The sequence below is a fragment of the Canis lupus genome, chromosome 28 (genome assembly GCF_003254725.2).
Source record: "Canis lupus dingo isolate Sandy chromosome 28, ASM325472v2, whole genome shotgun sequence".
NCBI classification, from domain to species: domain Eukaryota; kingdom Metazoa; phylum Chordata; class Mammalia; order Carnivora; family Canidae; genus Canis; species Canis lupus.
This window is the reverse complement of record NC_064270.1, coordinates 41,008,272-41,023,014: the sequence shown is the minus strand read 5'-3', so window position 1 is coordinate 41,023,014 and position 14,743 is coordinate 41,008,272. Positions and strand designations below refer to the sequence as shown.

Below are 14,743 nucleotides of genomic sequence, written 5' to 3'. Positions count from 1 at the left end.
CGGGGAGCTGGGCGGCACACAGATGCTCCTTTCTCACGGGTCCGGAGGCGGGAGGGCCCAGATCCGGGACCGGGGTGCAGGGGTTCCCGGCAGAGCCACCTCCCGGCCAGCGGATGGTCACCACTTAGCACCAATCCCGGTGGCGAAGCTCAAGGCCTAAGCTCACCCCGGAGGCCCCACGTCCTAACACCATCACACCGGGGGGTAGTGGGGGGTAGGATTTCAACACAGGAATTTGGGGACACAAACATCCGGGGCATAATCCAGAGCAGCGTGGTTTCTGGCCGGGCGCCCTCGCCACAGGGCCGGTGAGGGAGGCCGAGGAGGACCCAGGGACGCAAAGTGGGCGCGTCGGTGGTGCAAACACGAGGAAGGAGTCGCAGACCCTGTGCAACCGGGAAGGAGGGCTCGGGCCTCGGCCGAACTGCGGGATCCCGGGGGGGGGGGGGGGGGGGGCGGGGGGACACGCCTGTCTTACCTCCCTAGTCATACGGAGGACGAACGTCCACCCAGATCTTGGGGATGTGTTCTCTGCACAAATGGCAGGTCAGGGACACGGAGCCCTGCTGCTGTGACTGCGGATTTCGGAGCCTGCCCCAGCGAGTCCCAGAGCAGCCGGGGTTTGAGAAGGTTCCCGCCACGGAAGCGTTTGTCACTGGAGCGTTACACGGATGCTTCTCCCTCTGCCCGCGTCTCTGCCTCTCTCTCTCTCTCTGTGTCTCTCATGAATAAATAAATCTTTAAAAAAAAAGCTAAGAAAATACCACGTGCTGGGGAGGACTCCGAAACTGGAGGCGCTGCTGCTGGGAGCGTGAAATGGTGCAGCCCCGTGGACAACAGCATCAAGCTTCCTCAAAATATTAAAAATGGAATTACCGGCGGTCTCCCCTCCGAGTGCCCCCCAGGATGGGGGCAGGGCTGCATCACACGCTCACAGGCGCCCAGAGGGGGTGGGGACCCGAGTGTCCCACACGGACGGACCTGAAGGAGGAGCACGGCAGCTCTGGCCACACGCAGCAGCGTCTCTCAGCCTCGAGAGGTGCGGACACGCCCCGAGGGCACGAGGCCGAGGGAGAGAAGCCAGACACGGAAGGGCGCCGCGTGATGCCACGTGCATGAGGTCCCCGCGGGGTCGCCTTCCCAGAGACGGGGGCGCAGGGGGCACGGAGGGCGGGGACAGAGCCTCAGCCTGGGGGTGGGGGCCGCACCGCAAGGAACGTGCTGGGTGATGCTGGATTGGATGCTTGATGGCTGAGATGGCAATTTTTTTTTTTAAGATTTTATTTATTCATGAGAAACACACAGAGAGGCAGAGACACAGGCCGAGGGAGAAGCAGGCTCCACCTAGGCAGCCCGACGCGGGACTCGATCCTGGGACCCTGGGATCCTGCCCTGGACTGAAGGTGGATGCTCAACCACTGAGCCTCCCAGGCGTCCCCAAAATTTTTTAATGTATATTTTAATGCAAAAAAATTTTTAAAAGGTATGAATCTATTGTCCAAGGACCCTTAGTGAGATGAGAGGAGCCCTACTCTGAGGAGCAGTCCTAGGAGACCCTGCTGGGGACCTCCCCCCGCCCCCGCGCTCGCAGCCAGGCCCGGGCAAAGATGCGCTCGTGCGGGGACGCCCTTCCTGCTGCAGCGTGTGCATGCCCCCCCGCCAGAGCCGACCCGGGACACCCGCACGCGACAGGCCCACAGAGCAGGGTGAGGACGCGCTCACCCCGCTGACCCGCAAGGGAGCCGCGGGCCGACGGGAGGGCCGCAAGAAGGGGCTTGGAGTCTTCAGGGCTTCGGCCACCGCACGTTTTTAAAGAGCGGAGCATCCGGCCGAGCCGCTGGGCTGAGCCAGGGCGATGGGAACAGCCAAGACCCCTCCCCTCCCGGGCCTGAAGCACTGAGGATACCAGGCGAGGAACCTTGGGGTTCCCTCCTCCGCAGAAGGGGCTGGCGAGGGGATTTGGGGCGCTCTATTGTCCCTACCCCTGGGGGGCTGGCAGATTTGCCCACCCTGGCTGTGACCTAAGAGGGTCTGGATGGCAAAGGGCCAGGATCGTGAAGCAGAGACGAGCGTGTCTTGCACCAGGGGACATCGTCACCTCTACGGTCGTGGTCTCACAGGCCCCCAGGACCTGCCATCGACACCGTGGAGAGGTGGGCTCAGCTTTTGGGCTCGGGGAGACCACTCCTGCTCCCACCGGGGGCGTCTTCCACAGACTCCTGAAAAGGACTTGGGGGAGGGGCTTGTAACCCACCCTAGGCCCCCCACCCATCGCAGAGCCCCAGGGACTGCAGGAACCTTGGAACACAGGCCTGCAGAACGCCCACCCCCTCACTGAGCTTTGTGGCCCGGGGCACCTGAGCGTCTGAATGAGCCCCTACTTGGGAAACTATTGTTATGTTGGGCAGGAGCCCCCGGCTACTTCCTTATCTCCCCAGGGCGGGAGCCCCTCCACGGCCCTTTCGGATCCACCTGTGGAGGGTGGGGTCACAACTACTATTTGGAAAATGCTCCCAGGGCGGTTCTGACCAAGTCTTCCCAGAACAGCAGGGGCCTGGTCCTTGACCTAAGTCCAAAGTTTCAGAGCCCCTGCCAGGGCCGCCCGGGCCCACCCAGAGCAACCACTTCCCCGGGACTAAAGAAGCCCCTTCCCGGAGGTGCCTTAGCTCTCCGGCCGCTCCTTAGGCCTGCCTGGGGCAGCACGGGGAGGGGACGCGCCCACAGGGTCGGGCTGGGAGGTCACTGCCACTCCCACCCCCTCCCAGCGTCCCGCTCAGTAGGGCTCCCGTGAAGGCAGAGGCTGGTCTGTGCTGCTGTGCTGCGTCCTGGAGCCCAGGGTGTGGGAGACCTGGGGGTCCAAGGACCCCAACCTACCGGCCAGCAGCCCCGCACATCCCTGGGTCCTCCCTGGGGTCTGGCTCCGCAGGCCCCACCAGCACATTTGCAGAACGAGGTCGGGAATAAACAATCTCTTTATTGAACTACCTAGACTGGGAGTAGGGGTGGGCGGCGGGACCGGTCGCAGGAGACGCGCCCCTACCGGACGGGCAGGCGGGCCTCACTCCCGCAGGTCGGCCAGGACGCCTCGCTCCGAGGCCGCGGCGCTGCCCAAGATGAAGCCCACGGCCAGGGACACCGTCTGGTCGAAGGAGCCGCGCAGCTGCTCCACGTGCTGGTTCAGGGTCAGCAGCTGGTCGCGCAGGGGGCCCAGGATGGCCACGATGTCGCCCAGGTGCCCCAGGGTCTGCAGCAGGGCGGTGTTCAGCGACGGGGCCGCGGCCTGCGGGGGCGCGTGGTGCTCGGGGCGCCGGGGCGGAGACTCGGGGTCCTCCCGGTCCAGGGACGGCGGCGGCGGGGAGCCCGGGGCGCGGAACGGCGCGCTGTCCTCGTGGCGGCCGGGCGCGGAGGCGGCGGAGAGCAGCGGCGGGGAGCCCGGGGCGCGGGGCGCGTCTGCAGACTTGGGCGGGGTCGGGCTGAACCTGAGCCTCCAGGCGGACTCTGCGTCGGGGTCGCGGGCGGAGGGCGGCGGCAGGACGTCTGCGGGGCGGCGGGGGCGGCGGGCCGGGCTCAGAAGGGCCCTGCCCCCGGGCCCCGGCCCCCACCTCTACCCCCCATCCTGTCCCCTCCCGGCCCCTGCGCCCCAGGACCGCCCCCGCTTCAGACCCGCGGCCCTGATCCCCACCCTTACCCCCGACCCGTCCCCTCCCGGGGCCCTGACCCCCAACCTCTACCCCCCATCCCGTCGCGTTCAGGCCCCTGCGCCCCAGGACCAACCCCGCTTCCCGGGCCCTGACCCCCACCCCTACGCCCCCCGTCCCCTCCCGCCCCCGCTCCCCCCGGCCCTGACCACCCCCTCCCGTTCCCCACCCGTCCCCTCCCGGCCCCTGCGCCCCCGCTCCCCGGGCCCTGACCCCCACTCCTACCGCCCCCCCACCCGTCCCCTCCCGCCCCAGCTCCCCGGGCCCTGACCCCCACTCCGCCTCCACCCCGTCCCCTCCCGGCCCCTGCGCCCCCGCTCCCCGGGCCCTGACCCCCACCCCTACCGCCCCCCCGTCCCCCCCCGGGCCCCGCCCCCCTTACCTGGCTCGGGGGCCGGCCGACGTCCGCGCGGGGGGCGCCCGGGCCCCGGGGAGCGGCGGCGGCCGCGGGGGTGCCCGTTCTCGCCCAGCAGCCCCATGAGCTCGCGGATCTGCGCGTCGAAGGGCCCGGGCGGCTGGCCGTGCGCGTCGCGGAGCTTGTCCTTGAGGAACTTGTAGCGGCGGCGGCACTGCGCGGGGGTGCGGCGCACCTGCTGGCGGGCCAGCGCGGCCGACACGCGGCGGTAGGTGGGCAGCGCCTGGCGGCGGTCGAGCAGCAGCGCGCGCCACACGGCCGGCTGCAGGAGCGTGCCCAGCAGCAGCTCCGTCTCGCGGGCGCTCCAGGGCGTGCGCTGCGCCGAGCCCGGGGACACGGGCGAGCCGCGGAGGCCGGGGGACGCGGGGGGCGCGGGGGGCGCGGGGGGCGCGGGGGACGCGGGCGCCGCCAGCGCGCCGGGCGAGGCGGGCCGTCGGGGCGGGGTCCGCGGCTCGGGGTCCGGGCTGTCCGGCGAGGCCGGCGCGGGGAGGGCGGGCGGGGGCGGCCGGCGCGGCCGGAGCAGCATCCCGGGGCCGGGGCCGGGGTCGGGGGCCCGAGCGAGGCCGCGCACACGCGCTCGGACGGTGCGAGCGAGCGGGAGACGGAGCTGGAGCCGCAGCGGGAGCCGCAGGTCTACGCCGCCCGCCCCCGCGCGCCCCCGCGCGCCCCGCCCCGCCCCGCCCCGCCCCCGCCGACTCGCACCCGGGCCGCGCGGGCCCCGACCTGGAACCACCTGCTTCTCAGGCTCTCGCGCGCAGGAGCGAACGCGCACGGCCGCCAGCCCCGGGGCGCAGCGGCGACTCGCTTTTACGCATGTGCGGGCCCCGCCACCGCCCCGCACCCCGAGCCCTGGAACGTTCCACGCCACGAGGCGCCCCCGCCCCGCCCCGTCCCGCCCCGCCCCGCCCCGCCCCGCGGCCTTAGCTGCGACCTCCCCCACCTGCGGGGGTGCGCGTGCGCGGGGTGGGGCCGCTTGCGCCCCTGCGGCCGCGAGGGCAGGGCCTGCCCAGGGCCCGCGGGCGGGGCTCACGCTCCGCAGAAAACCGTTTTATTAAAGAGTCTGCAGCGCGCGTCAGGACTAAGAATGTTGAGCATCCCTGGGGGCGATTCGGAATGAGCCAACGGTGCTGCAACCAAGCACCAGTGACTCGTTGTAGTCGTTATTCTAGAGGTTTAGCCAGAGCAATAAGACAAGAAAAAGGAATGAGGCTCATGAAGGCCGGAAGGAAACAAGTAAAGCCACGATCGTTTGCAGCTGACGCGATTACAAATAGGGAACGTACAAAATAACCTGCGAGGACGTTATTGGAATTGAACGGATTTAGCAAGGTCGTCGAATACGACGAGAAACAACAGAAATCCATCGTGTTTCTGTGCACCAGCTCTGCTGGTTTTTGCAGTTTTTTATTTGGGATAGTTTTAGGTTTACAGCCAGATGGCAGGGAAGACGCTGGCGTCCCCACGCTTCCCCTCGGGTGAGTGGCCGGCACCTCCGTCCCAGCTGAGAAAGTCTCGGTGGCCCAACGCCGTGGGCTGAGCCGCAGTCTGGGTCTTACCAGGTTTCCCGCAGATGCGCCTCTGCCGTCCCCAGACCCGGTCCCGCGTCCTGCCCTGCCTCCCCTACCCCTCGGGACCCTGGCAGCTTCTCGCTCTTGTTTTCCACGTTCCTGACGCGTGGAGGAGCCTCTCGGGCGTTCTGTGGGTGCCCCTGTACTTGGGTCTGCCGGGCGCCTTCTCGTGATCAGCCTGGGGTTACGGGTTTTTGGAGGAAGACCGAGGAGTGAACGCGGCGCCTGCCAGGTTTCCGCATCCCCTCCCTGCCCTGCGGGGGTCCAGGCATCCGTGCACCCCACCCTTGTGGGTAAACCAGGCCGCGCCCGGGGCACCGGGGCACCGACACGTGCTGCTTGGGGTTATCCCGGAATTGTTCCTGTTCGGTGACTCAGGGGTGCTCTCTGGTTGCAGGGTGCAGGTCCACACATGGTGTGTAGAGGTCGAGGATACCAGCCTTCCCCTTTCCCTCTCCTCCTGTGTCCTTCTGACGTGCTCTACCCCCCGCCCCCCACACTTCCTGGTTATGCAGTGTGACCAGAAACTTCTGCTCATCTTGTACTTGACCAATTCCAGCCCTAGAATCAGCCATTCGGCCATTTCTCCAAAAATCTGTGCTTCCTTTTTTTTTCCAGAGGATGGTATCTGGGTACAGGGTGTACTGATGCTCCTGGGGTGTCACTGCTTCCAGGCCACCAGTTCTCGGGGGGAGTAGTTTGTCCCCCAGGGTATGTTTGGTGGCATCTGGAGATGCTGGCTGTCACACGTGGGGGTGCTGCTGGCATCTGGGGGGTGCAGACCAGAGGTGCTGGGAACCCCTGCCCCACGGTGCCCGGCATGGCCCACGGCAGAGATGGTCTACCCAGAACACCATGGGGGCCATGACAGCCCTGTGCTGGCGTGGGGGAGGGGGTGAGGACACCGACCCACAGGTCCACACACACCTTGCGTCTCCACTGGCTTCTCGGCCACGTCTTTCTCCGACAGCAGGAGGCCTGGCTCCCTTATCTGTGATTTCCTTCTCCATCCGTGAGCCCTCGTGTGTAAGGGAAGCAGCTGTAGGATGGCGCATGGGGATGCTGGTGAGACTGGACTGCAGGCCTTATGTGGTCTTTGGCCCCACGCTTTCCCTTCTAAGCACCGCTTCCCACGGTGCCTTAGATCAGCCCCCAAAGGGGTGGGAGGTGGGTGAGGAGACGGGCAGGCCCACGCGGGGCGACCCATGGGAAGCCCCGGCGCTCGTAGAACAAGCCCCAAACGGCAAGGGCGGCCAGAGGACAGCCCCAGAGTGCCCCTGCCTGCAGGGCGGTCCAGGAAGGCCGGCCTGGACCCATCCACCGGGACCCGGGAGCCCATGCACCCCACAGCACACAGGACACCGAGCTGTTCGGCGCAGCGTAACCCAGTGCTCCGAGCAGTGGCTGGAGCTGGCGATTCTGGGGCCGGAGCCGGGCCTTCCTTCCTGACGGGGCGCCGTGCCCCGGGGCCTGGCTGCGTGGGGCTCCGCGGGCCTTCAGCGGGCCTGTGCCGGTGTCCCCACGGCTCCTGGGCTGGCCGGCCGGCGCCGCTCACTGCAGGTCCGCTTGGCCCACTCGGGGCCACCTGACGCTTGCTCCAGCCTGGTGGTCCTGGGTGGTCTGGCTGGTGTGGGAGGGGACTGCCCTGGTGGGGGTACCTGGAACCCTGGCTGAGGGGGCGCTCAGGGGTCACCTAGAGGACAACCCGGTGATTTGCTTGGCCCCGGTGCAGAGGAGCTCCTCATGGTCCTCATGGCCTTGCTCGAGTCTCCGGGAGCAAGAGATACCGGGCTGCAGCGATTTTAAAGTGGGTGAGGACCGGACCCACCCCTCCACCCACGGCTGGGACGCGCGATCCACCTAGCGGTGGCAGCTGCTGCACACGGTGCCCTTGTTCTTCGGGGCCCCCTGCCACGTGGAGGGCTTCCCGGGGGCTCCTGCCAAAGGTGCCACATCATGTCCCCGAATCCTCTGCGCCCACGGCCTCCCCCAACCCTAAGCTCTTCCCCCAGGACCCTTCCCAGCAGCCGGAAGCCGGCCCTGCCCCGGACAGAGGATGGAGGAGGAGGACGGAAGAGCTGTCGTCCCGCCCTAGGCTCCGGTGGGCTGAGCTCACTGCCGCCCACAGACCGTGGTGGAGTCGCCTTGGGGCCTCGGGACGGGGGCCTCGGGGGCTCCGCGATTTCAGGCAGTTTGCCCCGGAGTGATGGGGTTCACTTCTGGGGGCCCTGAATTGAATGGATCGGCAGACCTGGCCCGTCTCTGTGCCTCCCAAGGACACGACTGTGGCCGGTACTCCGCGTCCCCTGGTGCCGTCAGGAGCACCCCTGAGGAGCCCACCCTGACCCCCCAGGGCAAGTGTCACTTGGGAGACAGACAAAATAAGGCGTCTGAAGCCGTGTCCGTAGAAATGGTTTTATTTAGAAATCTGTGCCAGTGACATTCGGGCGACATGCAGACAGTCGTGCTTAAGCCGAAAGCCCGGTCACTTCCCGCGAAGAAATCGTTACGACTGGAATGTGTATCGGCGCCAGACGCTAACTAGGCTCGGGGACTCCGCCGCTGCAACCTCGGAATCTGAACGTCAGCGTTGATTAGTGGATCGGGGTCCTCGTGTGAAGGCCAGAAGCCCCGCCTCCGCGTGGCGGGGTACCGAGTCCTCCGCGTCCCGGAAGTAAGTCTCCGATGAATTTATGTGGGAAACACATCTTGACGTTACAAACTCAGCATTTTATTGCAAGTAGCCGCTTTCCCAGAATCCCACTGGCTGGTTGTCGTAAGAATCCGTGATTCTGAGGTGAGAACAGCCCTGGGTCTCCCGGCGATTTGCCACCGAAGGACGTTGGCACCTGCGATGGTGTCGGGGCTCGGACCACACTTCCGTGCCCGCACGCCTGGCCCAGGGGGCCTTCTCGCTGCCGAGCGGCCCCCAGCACCGGCCAGAAACGGAGCCCCGGGAAGAGCCTGGCACCATCCGGGCAGCACCCGTCCTCTGTCCTCAGCTGTGACAAAGCTCTAGTGAAGGCAAGCGGCAGGAGCCTGGGCACAGGCGTGTGCAGCGCATGCAGGGCTGCAGAAGGCAGGTGGGCACGGGCCCCAGGCCGCCGGAGGGGCTGCCCTGGAGCTGCTGTCCGTGTGCTTTGCGAGGAAGCAGAGCCTGACAGGCCTCCCCGGGAGCTGTCGTAGGTGGTGGGGTTGGCAAGGGTGGAGGGCGCGAGGGGCCGCGGGCACTTGGCCGCCAGCGTGGAGCTGTGAGGTGCTCACCAGCAGCAGGAGGCTGGGCTGGGACCGAGACCCCATCGGGCCTGTTGGGGCAGCGGCTGCAAAACTCGGGCACCCCTGCTTAGGCTGGAACAGGGGTGAGCTGAGCTGCTCCCCTAGGAGGAGGTCTGCAAGGAGGGTCGGGGGAAGCGGGGCATGTGGGGGTGAAGTGTGGGGTGTGAGGGGAGGTCTGGAAGAGTGTGGGAGGAGATCTGGGGGGCCTGAGTGGAAGGGAGGGGGAGGCCTGGGGGGAGGCCAGATGGATGGGAGGGGGCGATTGGGGTCTGGGGGGAGGTCTGGAGGGTGGGGAGTAAGGGGTGAGGTGGGGGGGTAGGAGGGGAGAGTGTGTGGAGAGGTCTGGAGGGCGGGGGTGAGGGAGGGGGCCAGGGGAGACTTGGGTGGAAGCAGGGGGTGGGTCTGGGTGGAAGGGAGCGGGAGGCCTGGGCAGGGGAGTCTGGACCCGGTTAGGGGCTTGGGCCACTGGGAAGCCTCGGGCCAGTGGACGGCTCGGAAAGCCCTGGAACCTGGGTTGGCATGGGGGTCGGAGGTCGTTTTGGTCCTTGGTTGCTGGGCAGACGGAAGCCAGACTCCTGGAAACAGTGCTCTGAGTCGGGGGGGTGGGTGGGGTCTGGGGGATCCCCGGAGCTGGGTGGGAGCGGTTCATCTCTAGAAGTGTGGGTGCGAATACGGCTCCTGGGGAGTTCACTTACTCTATTATTGTTTTAATTTGTAAATATAGTTTTACCCGAGCAGGAAGAGCCCGCCTCCGCGGGAGCCCGTCCCCTCCGGGCCCTGGGCCTCCACCCCCCGGGGCCCAGCCTGAGCCCCGGGCGAAGGCCGCTCGCCTGGCCGGGCCGCGGGGCTCCTCTCCCAGCCCCCGCCCCCCGCGCTGCAGTTCTCGCCCCGGGGGGCCCCCCTCCCCCCGCTACTGAAACGTGGCCTTCATTCTGCGCAGCTTGTCCTGGATCTTCCGCGAGTGCTTCTCGCTGCTCACGTGGTGGAGGGAGGCCCTGCTGTCGGCCGCTAACACGGAGACGTCGGCCCCGCTGAAGCGGGCGATCCTTTGCTTGAGGTAGGACTGCAGCTTGGGGTCGGGGGCGAACGTGTAGGGGTTCTCCTGGAACGCGTGCACCTGGCTCACCACCTTGGCGATGTTCCTGCGTCGGGGACAAGACGTGCGCGTCGGTGTGTGCGAGCCGGGCCTGTGAACTCCCCGCGTGTCCTGGGAGGCACGCGAACCGGACGGCGTCCAGCGGCAGCTCAGGGCCGGAGCCCACGCCAGCCTCGGCCCGCCTGCCCGCCTGCCCTGCCGTCCGTCCCTCGGTCCGTCGGTCCATCCAGCCACTTCTAGCGCATGAACACTGCAAGTCTGTGTTGCGCCTGGTCGGTGCTCAGGGGTCCAGGAAGGACACCCCCAGGGCCAGCCCCCGAGGGTCCCCAGAGGAGGTCCCCGGGGCAGACGCACGCCGGGTCGCCCCAGGGCTGTGCTCAGGGACGTGATGCGGCTCAGGAGCCGCCACCGTGGGAGCATCTACGCCCTGGGAACTGGCCACCGCCGGGTCCCAGGGCTCCCTTCCCCGGAGCGCTGTGACCCGCACGCCCCGGGTGTCGTCCAGGACACGGGGAGCAGGAAGCAGAAGTCGGGACTAATGCCCGGGGAGGCTGCGGGCCTTACAGAGGTTCCCACCCCGGTGGCGGACGAGGGACGGCGGGGCCAGCACGAAGGGTGCACTTTTGGTTGTTAAAACACAAACGTGCGGGGCGCCCGGGGGGCTCAGTCTGACTCCAGTCGCGGTCCCCGGGTCCTGAGATCGAGCCCCGCGTGGGGCTCCGTGCGGGGCGTGGAGCCTGCTTGGGGGTGTCCCTGTGCCTCTGCCCCACCCCACCGCCCATGTCTCTCTGTCTCTAAAAACTAAAGAACATAAGTCGAAGACAAACATGCGTGCACATCGGACGTAAAGCAGGGCAAGGGGCGTCGTCAGAGCCCGCCCCGCCGCCTCTGGACGGTGGCCTTCCCTCCAGCCGCTGCGTTCTGTGTCGCCGGCGCCGACCGCGCGCTGTGCTGCGTGTCAGACAACCGTCAAGCTGGTGACCGGGGAGGGGGCGCCGCGGGGCTCCGGGCCCCCTGGGCCGTGGCTGCCGAGGCCTGCCCTGCCCCGACCCGCTCGCCCGCGTGGGTGCTGCGGGGGCGGCAAGGGGGGCAAGGGCACCCTGACGGGGAGGGCGTCTGGAGGCGGGGCTCCTCGCCCGGGGCGCCACGGGGGTCACCGCCAGCAGCCCCTCCCAGGCGGGTGGCCCCGGGTGCCGGGCAGGGGCCCCGCGGCAGCACGGGGGGGGGCTGAGGACTGGCCGCAGTGCAGCAGCCCCAGGGCGCGGCCCCCTCACCTGAGCTTGCTCCACCTGTGGGCGCCGTTGGTCATGGTGAAGCCCCCGGTCTCCAGCTGCTGGATGTGCATGGCCAGGAGGCGGGCCGAGGGCAGCGTGGGCTGGGCGCGGAAGCGGCGGCCTTCCATCAGACACAGGCTGTCGCTCTTCAGGAAGACCTGCGGGCGGGCACGGGTGAGGGGGTGAGGGGGTGAGCGCTGCGGCCGGAGGGACGGGCCCGCGGCGGGGAGCCGCATGCAGCCCCCGGGCGCGGCAGCTCTGTCCTGACCCGCTGTCGCCGGGCCGCGGAGGGGCGCGGGCGGCCCGGGAGCAACAGGGAGGCCGAGCGCCAGGGCACGCGCGCCAGCCGTCCGGGCCGGGGGTCGCTGCCGCCGTCGGGGTGCGCGGCCTTCCAGTGGGCGCTGTGCGGGTCCCGCCTCTGGGCGCCCCCTCCCGCCCGGTGAGGCCCGGGGGACGCGGCCGGGTAGTGGGGGCTGCCTGGGCTGCTCGCGGCTGCGGGGCGGGGCCGCGGGGCGCCAGTACCTCCACGGCTTTCAGCTCCTCCATGACCTCCGCTATCTTCGCGGGTAGAACCCTCCAGGCCTGGAAGAAACGCACGGTGAGGCGCGGCCCGGCCGGTGCCCGTGCGCCCCCCGCGGCCGGGCCGCCACTCACGGGGGACTGCCTCACGGCGAGGTGCTCCAGGCCCCCCAGGATCTGCATGGCCGTCGCGAAGTTCCTTTGCTCGTAGCAGGACTTGGCGATCAGCAGGAACTTGGAGAGCAGAGTCACCTGCAGCTGGGGGGCGGGGACGCGGTCAGGGCCACCCGCGCCAGGTGTGGGGAGCGCGGGCCGCGGGGGGGGCTGCTGGGAAGGGGCGGCCCGTGGGGCTCGGGCCGCAGCCGCGTCGAGGGGTCGCTGCCCGCGGAGCGGCGGTGTCCACCCGGGAAGGGGCCGCGTCGCACGGGGCCGCCCCAACGCGCGGCCCTCAGTCCTCCGCCTGCCGGTGCCGCCTCACGGGGACGGGCTCAGGGGCGCGGGGCGAGCAGGACGGGGCACAGCCGGGCGCCACGGTCCCCGCCCTGGGAGCCGGCTCAGGCACGGGGCGCCGGGAGCCCCTCGGGGGTGCCCTCTGACTGAACCCAGCGTGAGTGTGAGTGTGAGTGTGTGAGCAGGTGTGAGCGCGGCAGAGAGGGCGTGCGTGTCGGGGAATCTGTGAGAGGAACTATGTGGGTAACAGACGATTCGGGAGAGGCTCGGGGGTCAGGCACTATGTGTGCGAAGGCAGCTGTGTGTGAGGGGGCGTGTCGGGCTGTGTGAGGGGGCACGAGGGATTGTGTGAGGGGGTGAGGGAGCATGAGGGAGTGTGAGGGGGCATGTGTGTGAGGGATCGTAAGGGAGTGTGTGAGGGTGTGTGTGTGAGGGAGTGTGAGTGTGTGTGAAGAGTGTGAGGAGGCGTGTGAGGGGGCATGTGTGAGCGGGAGTGGGGGAGTGTGTGAGGAGGCATGAGGGAGTGTGTGAGGCGGTGTGAGGGAGCGTGAGGGACTGTGAGTGAGGAGGTAGGTGTGTGTGAAGGGGAGTGTGTGTTAGGGGGCATGTGTGAGGGGGTGCGAGGGGCCGTGTGAGGACACAGGAGGGAGTGTGTGTGGGGGGAGTGTGTCGGACTATGTAAAGGGGTGAGGGATAGTGAGTGGGTGTGATGGTGTGTGTGTGAGGGAGTGTGAGAGTGTGAAGGGGGTGTGAGGGTGTGTGAGGAGGCATTAGGGAGTGTGTGAGGGAGTGTAAGGGGGTGTGTAACAGTGTGAGGGATTGTGTGTGAGGGGCAGTGAGGGAACGTGAGGGATAGTGTGTAAGGGCATGAGGGAGTGTGAGGGTGTGTGTGTGAGGGAGTGTGTGGAGCGTGTGGGGCGTGAGGGAGTGTGAGGAGGTAGGTGTGAGGGGTGTGCGTGAAGGCGTGTATTTGTGCGTACTGGCGTGTGCACACGCGTGGGGCTCTGCGTGCCCACAGATACGTGTGCAGGTTCCACGGAGGAGGGGCTCGCCCCGGCGTGCAGAGCCAGCGCACACTTGCAGGCGGCGCCGCGGGGAGCCGACCCTGTGGCCGACGTCACCGTCCGCGGAAGCTGTGACGCTACTTGTAGCCGTTGCCTGGGGTTGAGCGTGGCTTCCCCGCGCGTGGGGCACGCCCGCGGGTCCCCGGGAGGCAGCCGGCGGCCGCGCTCGGCCGCGAAGGCCCCTGTGGGACGGAGCTGAGGCGCCCACCTTGGAGGTGTGGCTGGTCACGATCTCGGCGGCCACCCAGGTGCTGACGTCGTCCGCGCTCCGCAAGAGCTGTAGGAGGTACTTGTCCTGCACGTAATTGGGCAGAAACAGGCTGCAGGTTTTGGCTGACAGGGACTCGCAGGAGCTGGCCCTGGGGAGACACGGGTGCCCGTCACGGCGGGGCCGCGGGGCGCTGCCAGGTCCGCGGGGGCCGCAGGGGGCTCTGCGCACGCGGGGGCGCCGGGCCCGGGCCGTAGACGGGCCCCTCGGGGAGGCCCCAAGCCCTGGCTCCGGCCGCGGCCCGGACGACACTCACTTGGGGATGGCCACACTCTTGTCCATGACGCCCAGGGCCCGGGAGTTCAGGAAGTGGACGGGATGGCACTTTTGGAACAGCTCCTGCCGGAGACAAGGGCGCGGACGTCGGGCGTCTCCGGGCCTCGAGGCCGGGCCGCGTGTCGGGGACCCGCCGCGCAGCCGTCGTGGCCGCAGGTGGGATCGCTCGGTCACCGCCTCGGCTGCCACCTGGGGCCCAGGCGTGGGGCGCGTGGGGCGGGCTCGGGGAGGCGGGGGCCGCGGGCGGGGGTGGGGGAGGGGGACGGGCGGGGGGAGGCCCGCGGGGGGTACGGGGGGGCCGGGGGCGCCCTCACCTGCTGCAGGAGCGTCAGCTGGCTGCAGAGCTGCTGGGTGCTGTACTCGGTCAGGAGGCAGGGCCCCTTCTCGCCGGCCCTGGCGTACGGCCCGTACAGGTCCTCGAGGAAGCAGGGCTTGGGCAGCGCCGCCGCGATGCTGTACTGACGCTCCTTGTGCGGCAGCGCCAGCCCGTTGCCCCGGCTCAGCCTCCAGGGGAAGCTCTGCGGGGCAGGCGCGACGTGCTGAAGGGGCGCGGGCACAGCCGGCCCGCGCGTGGGTGGCCCGCTGCGGGGTCGGGGAGGAGCGGCCGGCTACAGCCCCCGCGCAAACGCCTCCCGCCCGTGGCCATGTTGGCCCAAGGACACCTGTCCCGGTCCCCCGGGCGGGTCCCTCGCGGACAGAGCCACTGAAGTGCCCGTATACTGTGGACAGGCCCCCCAGGCCCCCGGCCCGGGCCACGTCCCGAGTGGTGCCTTCCACCCAGGCCCCTGGCCCGAGGGTGGGGAACGCTGGTCCTCCGGGCCGGGGCTCCCCGGCCGTCC

At 68.9% G+C, this 14,743-nt stretch overlaps 2 protein-coding genes across 2 annotated transcripts in view; both read right to left on the bottom strand.

The window, feature by feature from the left end:
- Positions 1-1,714: 1,714 nt before the first annotated feature.
- Positions 1,715-4,776, bottom strand: UTF1 (undifferentiated embryonic cell transcription factor 1). Its single transcript, XM_025467729.2, has 2 exons — positions 4,081-4,776; positions 1,715-3,537 (listed from the first exon to the last, which is right to left on the bottom strand). Exons 1-2 carry the CDS (start codon positions 4,637-4,639, stop codon positions 3,059-3,061), a joined length of 1,038 nt encoding a protein of 345 aa, XP_025323514.1. The 5' UTR covers positions 4,640-4,776; the 3' UTR covers positions 1,715-3,058.
- Positions 4,777-8,082: 3,306 nt separating this feature from the next.
- KNDC1 (kinase non-catalytic C-lobe domain containing 1) overlaps positions 8,083-14,743 on the bottom strand; it is a 51,541-nt gene continuing 44,880 nt past the window's right edge. The window contains exons 25-31 of the mRNA XM_025467724.3: positions 14,219-14,422; positions 13,885-13,967; positions 13,569-13,719; positions 11,982-12,104; positions 11,850-11,909; positions 11,328-11,485; positions 8,083-10,099 (exon numbers count right to left, since the gene is read on the bottom strand). Coding sequence (XP_025323509.1) covers positions 9,868-10,099; positions 11,328-11,485; positions 11,850-11,909; positions 11,982-12,104; positions 13,569-13,719; positions 13,885-13,967; positions 14,219-14,422 — 1,011 coding nt within the window. The 3' untranslated portion in view covers positions 8,083-9,867. The remainder of the gene's footprint in view (positions 10,100-11,327; positions 11,486-11,849; positions 11,910-11,981; positions 12,105-13,568; positions 13,720-13,884; positions 13,968-14,218; positions 14,423-14,743) is intronic.